The 22,030-nt window shown below is 42.0% G+C and overlaps 1 protein-coding gene and 1 long non-coding RNA gene across 5 annotated transcripts; one reads left to right on the top strand and one right to left on the bottom strand.

Annotated features, from left to right (window-relative positions):
- The first annotated feature begins 10,738 nt into the window (after positions 1 to 10,738).
- LOC121340466 lies at positions 10,739 to 13,645 on the top strand. Its single transcript, XR_005953312.1, has 2 exons — positions 10,739 to 11,192; positions 12,756 to 13,645. It is a non-coding gene; the product is annotated as an uncharacterized LOC121340466 (long non-coding RNA).
- Positions 13,329 to 19,413, bottom strand: LOC121340465 (transmembrane protein 14C-like). Of its 4 annotated transcripts, none has more exons than XM_041413244.1 (5): positions 18,873 to 19,413; positions 18,578 to 18,661; positions 16,045 to 16,146; positions 14,086 to 14,173; positions 13,329 to 13,900 (listed from the first exon to the last, which is right to left on the bottom strand). In XM_041413244.1, the coding sequence occupies exons 1-5, from the start codon at positions 19,000 to 19,002 to the stop codon at positions 13,843 to 13,845; spliced, it is 462 nt and encodes a 153-aa protein (XP_041269178.1). In that variant the 5' UTR covers positions 19,003 to 19,413; the 3' UTR covers positions 13,329 to 13,842. The 4 variants fall into 4 exon arrangements, with proteins under 4 accessions (XP_041269178.1, XP_041269179.1, XP_041269181.1 ...); XM_041413245.1 differs by having other exon boundaries at positions 18,775 to 18,927; XM_041413247.1 differs by having other exon boundaries at positions 18,771 to 18,921.
- Between the last annotated feature and the right edge of the window lie 2,617 nt (positions 19,414 to 22,030).

The following is a 22,030-nucleotide window of genomic DNA, read 5'->3' as shown; positions in this document are numbered from 1 at the left end:
GTGTGGGCACAGCATCACCACAGGTTCAAAATTTGCTGGTGCCCAGCACAAAAAACCATCTGTACAGCACACACCCATGGCCTTCCAGGAACTGGGAGGCATTTTGTCACACATGTGGGCATTTTTGTACCCAGAATCTCCTAGGGAGAAACGTGACGTCCCTCCACATGGATCTTCCTTTATCTGCAAATATCAAAGGCTTCTCTGTCCCTGCTGAAAGACATCCCTGCACATCCCTGTATCCATAACTCATCTGTGTGCAGGCTGGGCTCCAACAGGCTGCATGTGGTGCCTCTTTTCAGCCAAAGCAGTGGGAGCTCTGTTGATCTCTACTTACCTCTGACTGCAACATCACCTATTTGTTACATATCTATTAGTGCCTTTTCACTCCACAGAAATAATTCTTATGTGCCCATAGGGCACATCACCACAAAGAATGTTTTTCATCAGCAGGCTCCAAAGCACTTTATATAGAAATCTGGCATTTTTATCTCTAATTCACCTATGAAGCACAGGAAGGTGGAAGTCTGGAGTCAGTCTTAGCCCAGCAGTAGGGATAGAAACAATTTCTACTCCATTCAATATTGTATAAAAAGAGGCTCCTGGGTTTGGTTAGTGGGATTTTAAGCTCCTACATATCATTTACTTTAATATAACCCATGTATCATATTTTTTTCTCTGTTCAGTTGCAGAAGTCCTGTGCACCTCACCCTTCCCTCCATGGCAAAACAGACGGGAGCCAGCTGACAGCAATGCACTGCTTCTTTCTGGAACACGTGTGATAAAAAGCCAGCAGCTTGGCTGGCAGGAAAAGACTGAAAAATATCATTGCAATTAATGTGGAGAAACTTGAAGCTACAACACCATCAGCAATTCTGCAGAATGAAGCATAACAGTGCAAAAAGACTAAGTGATGCTTTGCAAGCCATATGGGTGGGTTTTTTCAGGGAATGCTGGCTAATTTTTAAGAGAGCAGCTGGATGGGCAAATTCCTGAGTTTTTATGGCAGGCAATGGAATGAAAGCAAGTCTGTTGGATGGACATCTCTGGTGCTTCAGAAGGTGGATATGAGAACCTCTGAGGGTTTAATACTGCTGGTTTAATGCAGAAAAAACTCTTTAATGGCAACCTGCCTGAGCTGGGGTTACAGAATCTCAGTCAAATTCAGGAGCAGAGTGAGATCAATACAGAACATAGTACCAATTAACAGCCCTGGTTTTCAAGAGCATCCTTCATTTGTCCTCTAAAATTTCCTTTGTCTCTGTCACAGCCCAGTAGAGAGCACTGAAATTTCCCTTATAAGTTATGAAGCAGATTGCAGCAAGCTGGAGAAGTGACACCGTATACATTAGAAATCAGTGTTAATCATACATAGAAAAACAGCTTCCAGGTTTAAATATGTATGGTTCCTTGCCTTAGATCAGACTTATTTGAGAAACAAACATGATTTGTTAAGTAAATGTTTTTTTAATTCTCTTCAGAGATATGTTTTCTTAAAATATAGTGTATATCCTTGTATATAAAATACAGTCACATTAGGGAAAATACAAACTACATTGAATATGCTTAGATCAGTATTTTCCTCTGAGAGCCAGACAGTGGCAGCTCCAGGATCTCTCTTTGTTCCCCACCCCCTAGCATGCCAGCAAACACTGAAAAGCAGCTCAGCCTGGACTTAGAATTTCACAATTTTGATTGGTTGGGTTTAGCTGGTTCCTTTTTCAGGGCAGGTCTCTACTGAGAACCAACCAGCCAGGGTGGGTTTTATCCCTTATCTCCCTTCCTTCCATTTTTATGAAATTGTGGTTTTGCTGCCTGCAGTGGCAAAACACTTCAAACCCACAAGGCAGGGCAGGAAGCCCATCTGCACCTCAAACAGGTGCCACACTCTTGCTGTCACTGGGGTCCACTTGCTGCTCCCTCATGGGTCAGGTGTCCCATGGCAGCCACACTCACCAGCCTGAGGCTGTGGAGGGTGGGACACAGCCAGCCCCAGCCTGGAGAGAGCCATCAGCCCCTTCCCAGCTGTGCACAGCTCTCCCCTGCCTCACCTGTATGCTGCCTTCAACTGCACAAGTGATGCACCTTCACACTGATGGCAAAAATAATGAGGAGTAACACCCAGGAGCATTTAACAACCTGTTTACTGCCAGAAGCACTGCAGGAAATTTTGCAGGAAATTTGCTTTGCTTCAGGAGTGTGTGCTTTAAAGTTCTTTATGCAGCCTACCAGAGTGATTTCACCTAAGCACTGGCCTCCTTCAAATAATCCTTCCCCTCACCTGATAAACACATCAGGTCACTCTGGAGGAGAAATGCATTATTTTCCCAAGGGAAATGGAGAGCATCCCAGCCATGGACAGGTCACACAACAGCTGGCTTCAGGAAGATGGTACTGCTAATTGATCTGTGTTCATTTAATTAATTTTAGTCAATTACTCTGGAGAGAACAGGCTGCCATCAGCTCTACCTCCTCCCTGAGAGGGGCTAAATCCACAGTGTTTGCTCTGAGCAGGGACCAAAAATATCCCTTGTCTTGAGCAGGGGTGGCTGAAGTGGCCAGGGTGACACCAGGGTTGGTGGTACCCCCCAGGAAGCAGCATGATAAAGGTGTCCAGGGGCACCCATCCAGCAAGCCCCCATCTATTGCTGCCCTGGGATGGTTTTAGGGCTGATGTTTTCTTTGGAGCAGCAACTGCCCACAACTGTGGGTTTTCAGTCACAGTGTGCAGGAATCAATGGGTGGTCCATGACACTTGCATTAGGGGACTGAGCTTTGCCTCTGCAGCTCCTCCTCTCCATCACCTGGAACCCTGCTCCATTTGCTGAGGCATTTGACTGCACATGGCTACTCCCATGTTTCCATGAGAAGGGGTCCTTTACCTGGCTTTTTACTTGGCGGGCACAATCTTACACACATGTGCAGTCCTGGTTATGTATCTGGGCAGCCAAAGGCACCAAACTACAGATATGAGAGACTACATAAGGGAAACAGAACTGTTTTGAGAGTTTTCTGCAAGCTATCACGTTGTTGCTTCTTTGGGAAAGAGGGAAAGAGGCCTGTCTACCTAAACAATGGCAACAATAACTTGAGAGAAGAGTAGCAGGAATGGGAAAAAATGAGTTGCCATCTTCATTTCAAAATCCAGCCCATTCTGCCCACCAGCCAGATTCCACTTCAGCTACACTGGGTTAACATTTGGAGTCAGGCACAGTCTTGGTAATGTAAATAGAGCAATTCAGCTGGAATTGCTCTAAAATGTGATCAAATCTGGTGTTGGGGATTGATGCTGGCTAGATCCAGGCACCCACCAAAGGTGTTCACTCACTCCCCTCTGCAGCTGGACAGCAAAGAGAAAATGCAAAAAAAGGTTCATAGGTTGAGATAAGGACTGGGAGAGATCTCTCATCAATTACCATTGTGGGCAAAACAGGCTCAGCTTAGAGATATGAAGTGTATTAATTACTGACAAAATCAGATCAGGATAATGAGAAGTAACAAGCCCTTAAAAATGGCTTCCCCCCACCCTGCTGTCCTTCCAGCTCTACCTCTTACCCCAGTGGTGCGCGAAATGGGGGTTATGGCCAGTTCATCGGCCATGGCTTCTCCCAGTGCTCAGGGGGTTGTTCCCCTGATGCACTGTGGGGTCCCTCCCACAGGAGACAGTTCTCCATGAACTTCTCCAGTGAGAGTCCATCCCATGGGCAACAGTTCCCTGTGAACTGCTGCAATGTGAGTCCATCACATGGGCAGCAATCCCCCTCAAACTGCTGCAGCCTGGGTTACTCTTCCATGGACTGCAGTTCTCCAAGGACAGGCTGCTCCAGCCTGGGAGCAGGGTCCCTCTCTCCACAGGTGTCCCATGGGGTCACAACCTCCTCCCAAGCATCCACCTGCTCTGGTGTGGGCTCCTCCACAGGCTGCAGGTGGATCCCTGCACTCATGGATCCCCACAGGCTGCAGGGGCACAGCTGCCTCACCTTGGTCCTCACCATGGCCTGCAGAGGAATCTCAGCTCTGGCACCTGGAGCACCTCCTGCCCTCCTTCTCCACTGACCTTGGTGTCTGCAGAGTTGTTCTTCTCACATGTTCTCATTCTGCTGTTCTCTGGTTCAAGTTACAACTGCACCACATTTGTTTTGATTTCTTCTCAAACGTGTTATCACAGAGGCATTATCACCAGTTCTAATTGGTACAGCCTTGGCAGCGGCACATCCATCTTTAGAGCCACCAGGGATTGGCTCTGCTGGACATGATGGAAGCTTCTAGCAGCTTCTCACAGAAGCCACCCCTGTAGACTCCCCTCCTTCCAAATCCAAGCCATACAAAACCAATAAAGCTGGCAACAGCAAGCTTATTGGAATTTGGGTTTCATGGAGTCCATAACCCAAATAAAGTAATCTTTATTGTATATAATCTTTACCATTATGATATGTTTTTACCATATCATCTGTTGTTTTAAGCTTATAGTGTGTTACCATGGCTCTACCATGTTTCACCCACCATATAATTTTATGATTCTGAAGAAATAAATTATATTTGATTTTTTCACCTGAATTTCATTTATTACCAGAGACAGATTGCTGGCATTTGTGCATTTTGCTGTAGGCTAATACAAGAAAGACTTTTGCGGTGAGGAATAATGAAGGGTCAGGATTTCTATCTGAAGTCATATTTCTAGAGCATTTAATAATTTATAAAGATTCAATCCAGACAGAAAGCAATTGTTTTACTTATTGATACAATCACTAGATATTGTATTTCAGAAGTATAAAGGAAAATTTCATCTTAAACATATCTTCTGCTCACATACATTGCAAGGACACGGATCAGTGAGTAGGGAAACAGTTGAGGAAACAAACAAAAAATTGGGTAGAACACATAGCAGGATGGTCTGCCTGGAGTGGGGTAAAATAACTTGAACAATGCCCTGTTTGCCACACTGTCAGGTCAAGGCCATCAGAGACAGCAGTATCACTTCTGGATAATGCATATGAGAAGGGGAAATAAGTTACTGCACAAGAGCAACTGCAACTGGAGAGAGGAGTGAGAACATGTGAGAGAAACAGCCCTGCAGGCAGCCAGGTCAGTGAAGAAGGAGACAAGGGAGGTGCTCCAGGTGCTGGAGCCCAGATTTCCCTGCAGACCATGGTGCAGACCATGGTGAAGCAGCTGTTCCCCAGCAGCCCATACAAGTCCACAGTGGAGCAGAGATCCACCTCCAGCTCAGGTGGATGTACCTGAAGAAGCTTGTGACCCTTTGGGAAGTCTGTGCTGGAGCAGGCTCCTGTCAAGATCTAGGGACCCGTGGAGAGAGACACTCACCCTGGAGCAGGTTTGCTGGCAGGTCCCGCCATGGGGGACCCACACTGGAGCAGTCTTTTCCTAAAAGACTGCACCCTGTGGAAGGAACCCATGCTGGAGGAGTTCATAAAGAGCTACAGCCCTTGGGAAGGACTCACTTTGCAGTTCATGGAGGTCCATCTCCCATGGGAAAGAACCCACACTGGAGCAGGGAATGAGTGTGAGGAGTCCTCTTCCTGACGAGGAGGGAGCAGCAGAGACAATGCGTGATGAACTGACCTCAAACCCCACCCATTCCAGATCAACCTGGGCCACTGTGGGGAGGTGGAGAAAATCAGGAGTGAATCTGGAAGGTGTTTTTAAGATTTAGTTCAATTTCTCACTGTTCTACTCTGATTTGATTGGTAATAAATCAAATTAATTTTACCCATGTCCAGTCTGTTCTGCTCATGATGTTAATTGGTGAATGATCTCTCCTTGTCCTTAAATCCCTTCATTATATTTTCTCTCCCCTCTGCAGCTGAGAAGGGAGTGATAAGAGTGGCTTCAGTGGGCATCTGACATCCAGCCAGGGTCAACCCAACACAGATTGGAATGAGGTCAAGTGCAATGACCCAGGTTAACAAGAAGCAATTAGCAGTAGGCTGACCCCTCTTACCCTTCCTCGCCAAAACTTTCACTGCTCCAGGGGACCAAAAGAAAAAAAAAAAAAAAAAAAAAGGGGGAAAAGAAAAAAAAAAGAGAAAATTGAGATTAGCACTAATTAGGTGTCAGTTAACATGATTTTTTTTTTTTTTGACAGTTTTTTTTTTTTTGACAGTTAACTCTCCTCTTTCCTGCTGCTGCGTTTTTAGCATATGCACCACACCTTGTTTGTGGTTGATAAGGGAGGATTTGAATGAGTTTACCATCATCTTTAAGCGCATATTTTGGTGCATTGTTACGGAGAGCCCTGACTAAAGCAGACAGTGTCTATAGGTGACACCATAAAGTCAACACTCATGTGAAAAGAATACTCTTGAGGAAAGTCGTGATCCTTGAGGACTGAGATGCCCTGAGGGGACACTCAGTGGGATATATTCTGTAAATCAAATATATCGTAAGAAAATCTGTGGATCTTTTCTGCCTCCATGCAACACACTATTCCCTAAAGAAGCTGGTAGCCTAATGGTTGACAGCTAAGAGGAGCAGGAATTGCAGGCTGCTGCCACCTCTGTCTCAGAAAGTCACAATGCCTTCTAATACTGGCCATATTTGCTTGCTTGACAGTATGGGAATAGATATACAGAAGAAAATATTATTTGTTTTTTATCACTGTTATTCGGTATTTATCACTAGTAAAAAGCAAAACCATAGGTAAGCAAACAAAATGCTTTTAAAAGTGTAAATAAAACTCCTGTGCAACCATGGTACTGTCTGTGCAGAAGCATGAATGCGTGTGTTCATTGCCCACCTGGCCATAAGGAGGACGTGGCTGAAGTTGGGTCTGTGTTGATCAGTGACTCTGTGCTGCCCGAGAAACTGGATGCTAAACAACCTACTGTCCTTCACATAAATAAATTAATTTATATGAAAATAAATTCATATAGATGATATTTATAGGTGTAAGTTGAACGCAGTGTCCTTATTTCTTGGCAGGGATGAGACAATAGTGGCACACGAAGGAGAAAGTCTGGCGACAGGCCCCAAGCTGATGTAAATGCTGCAGGGTTGCCAGGTGAGGTAGTCTGGGAGCTGAAGATATTGCTGCATATAGGACAAGCAATGCAGACTGGAGCATCTAGCACGCTGCTAAACACCAGGGATATGTAACCACTCAGAGAACCAGAATGATCATTTTCACAATATCTTTATGGATAAAAATACTTTCAGAAGATTTTAGGATTGTTGCTTTGTGTCCGTTGTCACAATTTTTGGATTCCTAGCCCCATCACAAAAAAAAATTTCCCTGCCTCCCAGTCTAGGCTTCATTTTTTAAACAGAAACAGAACCTGAGTAAATGGACCAACCTCCCTCTCACCACAGAATATTTTACATCTTGTCATGACACCAGAGACCTGCAGGAATCTCAGTGGAGGGAAGTTTCTGTCCAGAATTTAAAAGCGTTTACTTTGCTCCTGCTGCTTTTCATATCTTTTCTCTCCTCCTGGTGTGTATTTTCCTGCCCTGCTGACTGTGGTGCTGCATACTAATGGAGCAATACTTGGCCCATCCCCAGAGGAAGTTGTGTGCAGGTTTATTGAGGAACAGAGGGGTCAGAAGGAATTTCAGCGCATTCAATAACTCTCCTACTAGTGGGATGCCTTCAGGTAACAGCACATGATTTGATCCCAGGCATTTCTATTGTTATAGCACTGCTGAAAGAGCACGTATCCAAAGAAACTTAGCCAACACCCTCTCCCTCATTATATATATATTTATTCCAACAGCTTACAAAACCAAAACACTTATGTGTTTTCTAAAAGTGCTTAGAGAAGGAGGCCTGTCCTGCTAAATCTCTTCCGCTTGCGAATCAGGCTGACAACGCGCAGATTTTGTTTCTTGCTGTGAATAGGTGAGAAAGACTGGGCTGATCTTCCAATGCAGATAAGTGATTTCCTTCAGGGGGTGTAAGAAGAGCGGCAGAAGGGTTTTATTTTCATTCCTCGAGCGATTATTATCAGCTCCTTAGCAGCACGAGCATTGGATCGCACAGTATGCTTGGTGAGAAAAGCCTTTTGCCCCAGGATCATTTCCTTTCATTTCTCGGGCCAGCGCAAAGCTAATAAAGAAGCTAAAGACCTATTCAGCTGAGAGAGCCGAGCACTTGTGTTCCAGCGTTTGGTGTTCCAGGTCAGATAGCGACAAGTGGGCAAACCCTACAGTGGAATTAGGTTGATTATTATTTATCCTTGTCTCCACGTCGCGGGGTGGGTGGGGTGTTCTTCTCCCCCGGCTGACAGCAGCGGAGCCGCGCTGCCGCCCTCTCCCGGCTCCGAGCGCTGCAAAGCCTGCCAGGAGCTCCGCATTCCCAGCACAGCCAGCCGCCGCCTGACAGACAAACAACGGGGACATAAAACCAGGGAAAGCAAACAAACAAACAAGCACCAAGGAGAAAATGGGGGAAAAAATACAAAAAACGTGTGGGGGGGGGGGGGGGGGGGAAAATTTTTTATTCTTTCTCACAGATGACCTGTAAAGAATAGGGATTAATTTGTACCTAAATACATATGCAACAAACAGTTTTCAGTTTTCCCTCAGAAAGGTTGTCTTGACCTTGAAAGAAAAAAAAAAAAAAAAAAAAAAAAGAAAAAAAAAAAAAAAGAGGGGGGGGGGGGGGGGGGGGGGGGAGAAAACAGGCAAGAAAAGGTGGAAAAAATAAATGGGGGAAAAGAAAAATTGGGGGGAAAGAAAAAAATGGGGGGGGAGAGAAGAAAAAAGGAAAAGCAGAAAAACAAAGAGAATAAAGAAAAAGGGAAAAGAAAATTTAAAAAGGGAGAGGAGAGGAGATTGTTCTTGAGCGAGTGGCCAAGCACTGGAACAAGATCTCAGGGAAGCGGTGATGGTCCCAAACCTGTTGCTGTTCAATAAGCACTTGTACAACGATCTTAGACACATAGTTTCGCTTTTAGGTTGTTCTGTGTGGAGTCAGGAGTTGTAATCAATGATCCTCATGGGTCCCTTCCAACTCAGAATATTATATGACAACAAATATTAGCACTAAGGCTCAATCCCACTGAGTTACCGTGCTTGCAGGACAGGATCTCAAAATACAATAGCAATATATTAGCAAATACTAACATTTGATGAAATAAGGCAAATAGACTTTAGTTGTACCATATTTTTTCTCATGAGGGTTTTTCTAAAAGAGTACCAAAACACTGTATGAACTACCAGCGCTAAAACAGTTTCAGTTCCAGCTACCAATTCTTGGTCCTGAGGCAGGGAACATTTTATGCCACACACAGTGTAAGACAGCAATGTAAAAGACAGAGAGGGTGAAGGATACAGAAAACATTATCTCTATTTCAGAGCTCAGAAGAGAAACACAAAAAGACTAAAGGGAACACCCAAAGTCACTTGTGCACTGGACTGAGCTGGGGATATTGCATAAAAGCATAAGCACTTTGATCTGTTCCATCATGGCATTTCAAGAAAGCAGGAAAGGAGCTGAGGGCAGATGCCTCTGTGCTGTTATTGACACAACATTTTTCCATTTTTACTTGTAGGGCTTCTGGAGAAACAAAGACTTTCCTCCTCATGTCATAACTGCTTGGAGGTTCTCCTGACCTTTGTTTGCCCCTCCCATTTTTCCAGGTGATTAAGCTGTGCAGTCAGAAAGCATGACTATAATGCCAAGAAGCCAGCAATTTTAACAGCACAAAAGGATAATTGTGTAATACTTAAGGCCATATTAGTTTCAGCACAGACTGACCCTCAGCTGGTGATGACAGAGCGCCAACAGCTCCCAACACAATGACTGACAGAACTGGGACATGGCAAATTGCACTTTCAAAGCCTGCAGCAGAACAAGAGTTAGGGGACTCGCTTTGCATTAAAACAGGCTTGTACCATATTCTTAGAACAAGGGATAAAGTAGGACAGCACATGACTACTTCCCTTCCAAACCATTCCACTTGAAACATCTTTCATCCACCTCCCATTCTCCTTTGCTGGCTTGTGAAAGACAGTTTGCCCATACTACTAATGTAACATTGCCTGAATTCTTACACTATACCACACATTTGCACTAAATTAAAGATATTTTTTGCTACCTGCAAATGTCACATCAATTGGAAGAACAGCTTAGGTTGTGACATCTACCAGTGTGTGAGTAACCTCAACTCAGTGGTGCAATTGAGCCTGAGTATATTACTGCTGAACTAGGGGTCTCAGTGTTGTACCTGTAAAGACTGAGCCATAACTGAGGCACTCAATTGTCCAATATTTTGACCCTCCCCTCAAAATATTTGCTCACATTTTCACTAATTGGGTGCTCTGTAACATTCCAAACCTGTATGGATGTGATGCTGCCTCAGTGTCAGCAATTGGGGCACCACAGGTAAGATCCTGAATGGGAGACCCTGGAAGTAGCCAGAAGCAAACATAAAGGTGAAATCTAGGTTGTCCTCTCTGGCCAGAGAGGAATCTGAGTTGCATTGCTCAGCTTCAGGATGTCTCTGCATTTTTGCCAGTTACTATCTAGCTTTAAATAAGACAAAAAATAGTTGATCCTTTTCCCACAGATCCCAGGAACTTTGCAATCTCTTCTCAGCTGTGGTGTGACTCCCCCTATCAACATTCTCCCTGCAGGATATCCTACGGTCAGAGGGAAGGAGCTCTTCCCTGGGAAGGGAACTTGAACCCATCCAGAGCAGGAACTGAAGGGAGCCCAACATCTCGACTGAGCCATAACTGAGGCACTCAATTGTCCAATATTTTGACCCTCCCCTCAAAATATTTGCTCACATTTTCACTAATTGGGTGCTCTGTAACATTCCAAACCTGTATGGATGCGATGCTGCCTCAGTGTCAGCAATTGGGGCACCACAGGTAAGATCCTGAATGGGAGACCCTGGAAGTAGCCAGAAGCAAACATAAAGGTGAAATCTAGGTTGTCCTCTCTGGCCAGAGAGGAATCTGAGTTGCATTGCTCAGCTTCAGGATGTCTCTGCATTTTTGCCAGTTACTATCTAGCTTTAAATAAGACAAAAAATAGTTGATCCTTTTCCCACAGATCCCAGGAACTTTGCAATCTCTTCTCAGCTGTGGTGTGACTCCCCCTATCAACATTCTCCCTGCAGGATATCCTATGGTCAGAGGGAAGCTCTTCCCTGGGAAGGGAACTTGAACCCATCCAGAGCAGGAACTGAAGGGAGCCCAACATCTCTTGCTTTCCAGGACTTAAGGTAAGCAACTCCTATTACAAAGACAGGTTTAAACAAAAATTACAACATTTAGGACAAACTCCTACTTTCAAGAGATGACTTACCTACCAAAGTGATTAGAAAATTCCCTCCTCTGGTCTTGAGCAAGCCACTCAAGAGAGGGGTAAAATACCTGACATCTCCTCTTGCCACCCAGTTTCTATCAGGCAAGCAGGCGTGGAATGGAGGACCTGGGCCCTTACTCTAGGAAACGAGGATTTGACAACTCAAATTCTTTTCTCCTCTCGATACTGTAGCATTCTGGATGTGTGATTAAACTCTGAGTTATTGAGTCCTGGTGACTCAGTATGTGTATAGTAAAACTAGTTTCCTGCTCCTGGAACTTTTTTAAAATCAGTATTCATTTCAGCTTGTGCTGACAGCTGAAACTGTAAGAAATATTAAACTAATATTTTTATTTTCAGAGTGTGCTTTGAACAGAGCAGCCTTAATTTAAGAGTTATTTTAGCAGTTCATTTCCCAAAAATAACTAAATCATTCTTTCCAAAATCCATGTACAAGCTGACTCATAACATGAAATTCCACTCAAGCCATGGCATAGCCACAGTGGATTTAATGCAAAAGTAATTATCTCAATTTACATGGAGACTCAGTGGAAAAAAAAAAAACAGAAAGAAATCTTTTAGAGGTAGCTAACAATCAGACTAAAAGCAGGGGCAATCTGGAGAAAGGATATTTATGTCTTTAATTCTTGAATAGCTGTAAAAAATTCTGTATCAATGATGGAATTTTCTATTCAATTACATGGGGTGACTTAAATACATAAAAAGGTAATTACAAAACTTCTGTTAGATTTTGCTTATAGTCAAAAGAGACTATGATTTAACTGAGACTAGAATTTCAGACATGCTTTAACATGTGTTCAGTGTTGATCCCTGGAGATTCATCCTGTATAGATCAGGTTTTTTAGACATTAGGTGCCGGGAAACAAGAGAAGTTACAATATGAAATGTATTAAAAAACCTGGAATTAATTTTACAACTTTTGCTAAGAGAATTGATAAGACACAGCACAACTGGCCCAACACCAGTAGATCTGCTTGTAATTACTACTTTCTATTACAATAGCTTCCTGTCTACTACCATATGGGTAACCATTGACTCACAACAGTAGAAATGTCACTCTGACTCAATATTACTACTAAATGCCATTTCCAGAAAAGGAAATACAAGCATTGAAGTGGCCAACAAAATGGAGAAATTACGTAGTTTGGTATCTGCTTTATGCAGTTTGAGACAACTTTTATCAATTCCTTTAAACACTACAAAATGTAAAGTGTGTAACATGTAAGTTAATTTAAACCTGCTTTGCCATTATCATGTTAAGCAGTTGACAAGGTTCTGATATAATCAGTGGTACAAAGGTCCCAAAGTAAAATCCTAAATAGTCACTACATAAAATATCACTTTAAAATAGAGTTACACTCGGTAAGAATCCTAATTTATCAATAATTATGTATCACTAAAGAATAAGCTGATAAAGGATTTTCTTTCACACATTTCTTGCCTCTCCCTTCCACCACAGTGCTAAGCTCATGTGAGCTGTGCCTGCACTAACAGAACTGCAAGACTCAGTGCAGGAGAAGCAATCAAGGATGGAGTGACAACAAAAGCACCAGATGCCACTGATGCCTCTTCCACACTTCAGGCATCATAGCAGAACAAAGAACCCTTCTGACTCCAGGTTTTCCTAGTAAAGACACATTTGAAGAGGCACAGCCACTCTCCTAAGAGATAAAAATAAAATGCTGATACATTCTATTGTCAAGTAAGTCTGTAAGATCAGAATTGCACAGTGTTAGGGTATTTTGCTCCAGTTATACAGTCTAGATCACATTCAACTGTCCATTTAGCCTAGCACAAATCTCATTTAATTAATCCTCAGGGTAAGTTCCTTTCAAACAACTTCTTAAATGCTAATGAAGGCCCATAATTTAATCTTCTGTCCCTCCATTTATAAAGTGATTTTTACATATCATTGAAAGACAGCACTTGGAAACTAACAGTCCACTGCAAAGACTTCCACTGAGAAAACAAGGTGAAAAAAATAGTCCTGTCCCCAAATACAGAAATTGTACAAAAAAATAAAAAGGCCAAATAAAGGTTTGTAACAAATTTTACTTATAGAAAAGCATCATTTTAGCATAATTTCACAATAAAAAAGCAAGATCTGTTGGACATTATAAAGACATGGTGTATCAATTCAGAATGCAACAGGTAAAGCACACCATAATACTCAGTGTAAAAGGTTTGAGATACACTACTGTATTTAGCCAGTTACTCCTGGTGCCTCTTTGTAGATATTTTCTTAATTACAGGATATTTTTTATCTGCTTCATACATGTCAGAAGTATATTTTGGAATATAAAAACATGGAAGTGTTAAAATACACTGAAACATGCCAGAAAAATCAAACCCAGGACCAATTTCTCTCTATACACAAACAGCTCTACCTCGTATAATAACTATCTGTCCCATCACTGTACTCCCACTTACAAAAAAAGATTAAAAAATGTCTTGATACAGAAAATTTTTCCATCTTCTCACTTCTGCATTCATGCAATTCCATGATCAGGTTTTCTTTTCCAAATACTAAGATGTAAAATTAACAGTTACTTTTCCTGGGGCTTTTCCAACATCTTCAGTGCTAATCTTCCAACCATTAGCAAACTGTATAAGGGGAAAAAAAGCATATAATTTAACAATAACAACAACAATTTCTCAATTCATTTTCAGATACTTCATCCAAGTGATGCATAGGAACAAAAATAATACACAAAATATGATTCACTCCATCTCAGTTTAATTAAGCAAATAAGAAATCACACACAGGAGGTTAAAGAAAAGGATTATACCTGACACCAGCAATTAGCCCTGCAGGCATGAATTTTCTGGAGTGGTAAAATCTTGTTCCCATGACAGCTGTCAGTGCTCCAGATGTAACTTAAATGAGAGATTGTACAGTCCAGTCAGCAGAGATGCATGTGTGGGAGAAACATAATTAAAAACTAACAGAACAGAGAGAAGTAGCAGCATCAAGTAAAAAGAGAAACAGGGTTACTGCACTTAACAGACTAAGAGAATCAATAAATTGTGCAAATTTTAAAATGCCTCAGTTTGTAAAGAGTAAGTATGCTATATCAAGTTCTAGCAGACAGTGCTCTCCATATACTTCTGCACATACTTCTCAAATTTGTTTTTCAAAATGTGTTCTTTTTGAGACTGGAAATAATTTATGATACAGTGCTCTAGAACTCACTCCTTCTCCACACAGGCAAATCACTAAACTTGTCCACATAATTCCCTCGCTTCTCAAAAAAGGGAGAGAGCATTTGTCTAACTTGTAGCAATCATGTCTAACATGTAGCATCATGTTTAATTTGTAGTAATGTTCTGAGAATTAACTAAATTGTTTTCAAATTACTTCAAAAGGGAAGCGTGCTAAGTATTACCAAGGTGAGAGTTAATTGTCCCAGACCACTTGACACAGAGACAGAAGCCAGGTAGTTTCACTGACTCAGTAAGATAGAAAGGACAGTCCCTGAACATGATATCTCAATTAAAAACTTACTCAATGCGAAATGTAAGAAAAACATACACTGATTAAATCCTTATCCTTAGTAGGCACCTGCTACCCAGTGGTAACAGCTACACACGTGTTGTTCCAACTCTTATCCCCTACCATTGCTTCTATGTGATGACTGGTCCTGCAGGATCCAGTTCATCTTCAGTCCTAGCCATGACATCCTTCCTCCCTAACACCAGCCAAAATATTGTCACTGACGTCTCTTAATCTCACGTAATGAGATATGTAAGAGACTGGGACCATAGTCTGACACACAATAAAACAAAAATATTTCAGTATTAAAATGCTTCAAGCTCTAATTAGTAGCCTGTCTTCAGAATATGCACACCTCACAATGAAATTTTGTTTCAAACAGCAGCAGAACACATCTTCTCCAAAAACTTTAAAGCATGAAGAGGAAAAGACTCCATATGCTACTGAGCTACAGAAATGCATCTGTCTCTCACATTTGGGAAAACACTTCATCTCACACTTCTTAAGCTTGATGTATCAGCAGTTTATTAAGTTATTAAGGCTTGACCACGCACAGCTTTTGGCCTGGCCAGCAGCTGTGGAAGTGAACTGCCTGTAAACAAAGCTGAAGTGGAGAGAAATGCTGGGCCTTCCCCTTTCACTTCTGACTTTCACACGTCAAAGAGGCAGATGCCCTGTCATTGCTTCAGAGAAAAAATGCTGTAGTCAGTGGTGGCTCTTTAAACACTGACTAAGCAGTAATTCTCCACAGTTACCTTCTCAAATCAGGGGGAAGGGAAGCTCCAATTCTGAGAAGGAAGAAACAGCATTACTGAAGCTTGATTCTCTCTTAGATCACCCCAGGCATCAACACCTTTGTAATTTCACATATTTGTCATTTATAAAAATAAGCCAATCACAATCTCTGCCATTTTCTGTGATAATAAAATAGTCTGCTAGGGGTATGGTCAGTCTGAAGGGGAAATCCCACTTCCCAAAATCTTACAGCCTCCTGCAGGATGCTCAAAGTACAAGGATCCAGCCAAAAACATCAGAAATCGATTTATTAGCACTTCCCTTGCATTATGATCCTTCAAACACATCAGCATGAGACAGATGCATGTTGGCAGCCACCGGTTCAGTAAAGTTTAGAAAGCACTGAAGTTAGATTTGTAGCATAATCTGTGTTTAACTCTTCTGCAAAGACTTTTAGGTACTCATTTTAAATATATAGGGTAAATATTATCCTTTTCAAATAAAATTTTAAATTACTTACTCAGAGAAACCCAGATGTTATTTGGATTCTGTGAGACCTGATAAGCACCCAGTCCAGCCAAACTCCCAAAGAAAAGGCCAGCAGCTAGTGACGGAACACTACCTGAATAAATAGAAGATAATGCATTTCTTAGAAACTTAAAGATTATCTTGATCAGCAGCTTAACTGTTTTGTACCAAAAATTATAGAAATAAAAAAAAAAAGGGCATTCATCATTCATTGACATAAAGAAGATCAGAGAAGGGGGGTTTTAAGATATTGGGACCATGCTGATCAGCACCAAGAAACACTTCAAATACTCTTGCATAAGATATATACAGAATTAGTATTTAGTTCTATAAAGCAAAGGCATTAACGCATTCATGAAAGAAGAGTGAGAAAAACAAAAGAATTGGTGTTTTCCTTACACAAACTGAAGCATGTTGCTTCAAAACAGTATTACGAAAATTCCTTGAGAGGCAGTAAAACAGTAGGACTAAATTGTAAGGATTTAAGATCAGAAAAAAGGACAGGTGAGTGGAATTGGGCAGGAGGGCATTCAAAGAATTGCCAAGGAGCAAGGCGTAGTTGAACAAGAGAGGTCATATCTCCTAAGTACACCCGAGATTTGATCCAAAGGTAGCTGCAGACTTTGCAAGAAACACACCTAAACTTTGAATCAAGTCCTCAGTATAAATGATCATCCCAAACTACCAGAAAATAAAGGATACCACACCTAAATCGGTGATTTACAGAATATATCAAGTAATCAATTAGCATGATCACTGTGAGTGGTGAATGCCCTCCATAAGGCCAATGGAGAATTAAGGACTTAATGCTACTGAAGGTGGTTCTTTATACATTCCATTTCTGAGGTCACCTTCCAAAGACTTGAGATTGAAAAGCTAAGCTGATAAATATCTCCTGTCAATGTTAAAGGAGGACTGCATATTGCTTCCAGAAAGTAATCATTTTTCAATCATCAACAAGGTTGCTTTGTATCCTGCTTTTGGTATAAAAAGCAAGAGACAAAGACGACAGAAAGCACCTGATATACTTGTACATGTGCAAGGAAAAGGTACACACTCTACTAGGAGGCTGCTTTGCACAGAATATGAGTTTAAAACAAATCTGTGGTAGCCACAATGCTTTCCACAAGCCTGGGAGCCAAGAAACATCCATCATTTCCTTGAATTTGGCCTCAAGGTATTGTTTAAGCAGATATGACACATACACTTACAGCACAACCACATCACCTCTGGCTCAAGAAGTTCACAGATCTCAAAACACAGGGAACTTAAGAACTTGCTAAATGAAGACAGAAAAATCAATCAACGAATCAATAAATCACTCCCTACTCACTCACTCACCCTGGGATTGCCATGTTCTCATACTGTTCCAAAGGCACCTACTACTGCCCCATGTCTGTGTGGGTAGATAGATCGGGTTGTAAAAGAACAGATCAGATCAACTTAGTTCTACGCATGAAAGTTCCATTTTCTTTTGGTTTCTCCAAGTTATTAGTAAGCATACAATGGCTCCTTTGTATGGTTGGGGTTTTTTCTTCTCTCCAGCAGTTACCATACGAGTTTCTGTTCCCCTTCAATAATCCTGTGACCTGGATTCCCTTGTCTGAGCATAACCATGTCCTCCCAATCGGGTTCCAGAGGACAAGAAAGACACCCATCATTTCATAATGGCCTTGGAGAAATACAGATGCAATTAGTTACTTAAGTTCTCAGTATTGTCCCTTCTGTCCTAAACTCCACTCACAACCCAAAGGATAAATCCAAGCCAATGGAAAACAGACTGGAATAGACACTACTAGCATCTATCCAGTCAAATGCACTGGTAAGAGTCTTACTGACTTCAGCAATGCCCCTTCCTATCATAAAAACCAAGATGGCTTAGGGATTTACAAAGCTGAAAGAGACAGTGTTGCAGCAGGAATGAATCCACAGTTCTGTCTGGAGAAGGGCGAACTCAGAAAAAGGACAGGAAATGAAAGCAGTAGGTCAGAGGGTACACTTATGATGCAGAGCCCAGAAGAGAAACAAGTTTAAGGACTGATTTGCGCTGTTCAGCTCCACTTGGAGAAAAGATAGTTCTGAAAGCTCTCTGCAGCTTGCAGTATACTGTTATCATCACAGATTAAAATGGGAATAAATCTCTTAAGGAAGAAAAGTGGTGATTTATGTCATTTGAAGATACAGAACACTTACAGAATGCTTGTATTTTAAAGAGCAAGGAAAAAGCCTTTCTGAAGCAAACTTATGACAGTTCACCCAAAGAGCACGGGCAGATATCAGCATGCACCAGAAAGCAGATTATGGCCTTATCAGCCCAAAGCACCAGCTCAACTCAAAATCCAGCACACCCCACCAGCAGCAAGTTATCAGCACATGGCACAAACCGATAAAATTTACATACGGGTCAACTTCGAGATAGGAGGCTTTCGTAAAAAGCTGCCCAGCTCACACCAAGTTATTGGGGAGAGGGAGGAGGGGGTGTGGGGGAAGAGGGAGGGAGATGGAAGCACCTTTCGGCACCCTACCTGCTTTTGCATAGCCAATGATCCCTCCTGATGCCACCAGGGCGGCGTATCCAAAGCCGAGCCAGTCCACTGCCATGCCGAAAACTGGAAGAGAAAACTGGGGTGAAGATCAGCACCTCTTAACCTTTTTCAAGGGAGGAAAAATTTAAAAAGTAAAGCACTTTGCTATGGCAAGCTTTTCCACAAGCAAGACCTGCCTATAGCCTAGGCCCTTGGCTTTAGAAGAGATGAGGAGATGAAGCCGGCTTTGTGGGGAAGGCAGCCCCGGGGGCACAGGGACACCGCGGGGTCCCACCTGCGCGGCCGCCCCGCTCCGCAGCAACCGGGGCGGAGCAGGCGGCGGAAGGGGAGGCGAGGCAGCCACGCACCGCCCAAAGCTTCCCTTTTCCGGCTGTTCTGGGGAAGGAAAGAGATGCTCCAAGCATCAAACCCAAGCAAAAACAAACCCGAGAGGCAGGGCAGGGTGAGGCTCGCAGCCAGGGGTTGCGGGGGACGAGGCGCTGGTGTCTATCCACCTACCTGCAGAGCTCCCGGGATTCCCCCGGCACGGCGGGAGGCGGCTGTCGGGATACCCGAGCGAGCCCTGGTGCCTGCAAATGACTCAGTAGCAAACCAGGTTTTGTGCTCATGTTCAGTGAGGGGCAAAGCTCCTGCGGAACTGCAGTCGTGTGCACCTAATCCACCACGGTCCTCATCCAGAAATGGGGTTACTGTGAGAATTTGGGCTTGGGTTTTGGTGTAGCACGAGCTACAACGCTGGGCAGCCTACAGGCTGCTTCCAGCTTTGATCAGTAATTTCAGTGTAGCTCTTGTACGGAACACTGGGACCTCCAAAGTACAAACTACTACACCAGAAAAAGCAGTCTTCTCCTGTAAAAGTTATTCAACAGTGGGAGATGGAAACATGCTGTAAAGAAAATATTTGGCTTTTTTTTTAGCCTGGAAAAATGTAGAGATGTTTATAACTGCCCACTAAGCTGAACTCTTTTTTCTGAGTGCTGAAATGGATTTTCTTCATATAAATAGTCCTCCACGATATTACTCCAATTGCCCATGCACTTCCTTCTCATGGACAGTTCACCATATAGAAAGAAAATACTCCTGTAGCCAGATCCCTAAACTGAAGGGGTTCGATTCCTCTTCATAACAGAAGGCGTCAAACATGAGAGGCCTGTACTTTGTGCAAAATGCAGCTTTCTGTAGCTGCATTTCAGATTTTGCCATCTTTATGAATTAGCATAATGGTCAGAAAGTGGGGAGCACTTTAATTCCTTTGTTGGCCTCAGTGGTTTCTCAGTAGGAATCTCCTCCCTCCGTGCAAGTGCCACAACAAACACATATCTAAGCTATAGTGGATGGTATTTCCTTTTTAATTCAAGCTGTGTAATAGTTATGATGTTCAAGCTTCACTGGGCTCTGCTTTGTGATCCAGAATAGGGATTCCCCAAGAAGGGAAGCAGAGAACTGGAAGAAATCCACAGCTGCTGGAGCTGTTGAACTCACCGGCTCAGGTGAGATGCTGCTCCCTGAGCTGTTGTTCCTTGCAGCTATGGCTCCATCTCCTCTCCCAGTGTCATGCACACCCACCCCTTCTGACAAGGACAGCTTTGTCACCGCTGACATCTCCCCTCTGCACTGCTGCCTCCCCCCTACCATTCTGAGCAGTTCCCTGAAAACTAGAATGGAAAATGTGCTGAAAAGGAAGATGTACACAAAGATGCAACCACAACAAATTGCCAAGTACTCATTACTAGTAGAGTATTCACTGAAGGTAAAAAAAAATATGGGTTTTCCCCTAAGGACTGTTCTTCTCTGTCTCCAGTTCACAAATTGTTCTGAGTCTCATGAGATGCATAGTTCTTTGTTACTACACAAGGGGTTGGGATTTTTACAAATGTGTAATACTTACTTCTAAGTCCAAACTTTAGAATCCAAATTCTGTGGAAATTTTGCTTTTTAATCTTAAAGTTACATGCAGACTGGATTTTTTCCCTAGTGCTTCTGCAATGGTGATGACTGTGTCCATGAGCTCATGTATTTAAAAATACAAACAATAAAAACTGCTTTAGTAGTGGCAGACATTTTGTCAAGGACACAAGATAAGCACTATCAAATAGACATAAGACTTTACAAGTGAAATCGCTGTACACAATTCCCTCATTTAATCTTATGCCTTTTAATTCTTACATTTACTGTAGAAGCTTTAGGAATTAAAAATCTGGCACCTTCATGGCAGCTTTCTGTCAAGTCAACAAACCATTTGAAGTCCTACATTTATTTGCATGTGTTTGTGAACACAAACATTTAGGGTATCATTAAAATTAAAAGCTGTGTAAGCTCAAAATTAATCCCTGTAATGTTGAATTAAACTGAACTTGCATAAATCAACTATATTGAATATCCAAACAAGGGGCTCTGATCATTTATCTAAGTAAGGAAAACAGTTACAGAAGGAAAATATGGATACCCACTTCCAAGAGAATACTGCTACTGCCACATGAACAGTTCTGTAACACCACTGATGATGCTCAGATGTTACACTGATGATGTTACAGATGCTTTGTTTCAGTGTCAAAGCATCGAGCGGAACTGGAATTACATCCGGTTTTATATCTCTAAACTAGCCTGCATTCCTGTCTCCAGATTTGGCTCTTTTTTCCGATTTTCTCTGCTTTTTCTCTTGGTACACAAATAAGGAGGAATGGATGAAATGAATCAGAAAAAGCATAATTCCAATTACTCTTGAAAACAGTAATGACTACTCCAGGAGTGCAGAAAACAACATTAACATGCCTTACACCTTAAAATAAAGAAGGGAAACATTTAGTTCACCTCTTTGATCTTGTTCAAATTTGTTTTTCCCCACTGTATATTTGAAATAACGCTAAGGATGAATTCCTGTTCCCATGGACTGACAAGGTCAGGAATTTACTTTTTAAGTGCAAACAAAAGAGGTGACATTTAATCAGCATGGCAAAAATTTCAGGTGTTATATAATTCTTTTTTAATAACATGGCTCAGATCAAGGACTTGAAAAAACACATTGGGAAGGGGGAAGAAAAGGTAAAACCTTATTGATATAAACTTTTCTGCCTAAAATTATGTATCATATCCTGAACAAATGTTTTAGTGATATGAACCATGGGTACAAAGATTTTTTAAAAAAATAAATATATTTAAGTATGACCACAGTAAAAAAAGCCAAACATTGTGCTTATAAAGTCCATGTATAAGTCCATGTCAAAAATCAGAAATTACAGTTTTCCGTAACTGTAAGAATGGGATGTGATCATCATATTTTACATAATTTTAACATATTTTTTCTTACAGTAGGAAAAGAAATGCAGGACAAAGGCAGACTATACCTTGAGTTAAATGAACAGTAACATTTTTAACACTAAAAAGTGTACATGTTTTTAATATGCATTTAAGTGAAACAACAATGTAACTGAG

Source organism: Onychostruthus taczanowskii, unplaced genomic scaffold (assembly GCF_017590055.1).
Source record: "Onychostruthus taczanowskii isolate IOZ18803 unplaced genomic scaffold, ASM1759005v1 scaffold40, whole genome shotgun sequence".
Classification (NCBI taxonomy): domain Eukaryota; kingdom Metazoa; phylum Chordata; class Aves; order Passeriformes; family Passeridae; genus Onychostruthus; species Onychostruthus taczanowskii.
The sequence above is the reverse complement of the archived record's forward strand: the minus strand, read 5'-3'. Positions and strand labels throughout refer to the sequence as shown.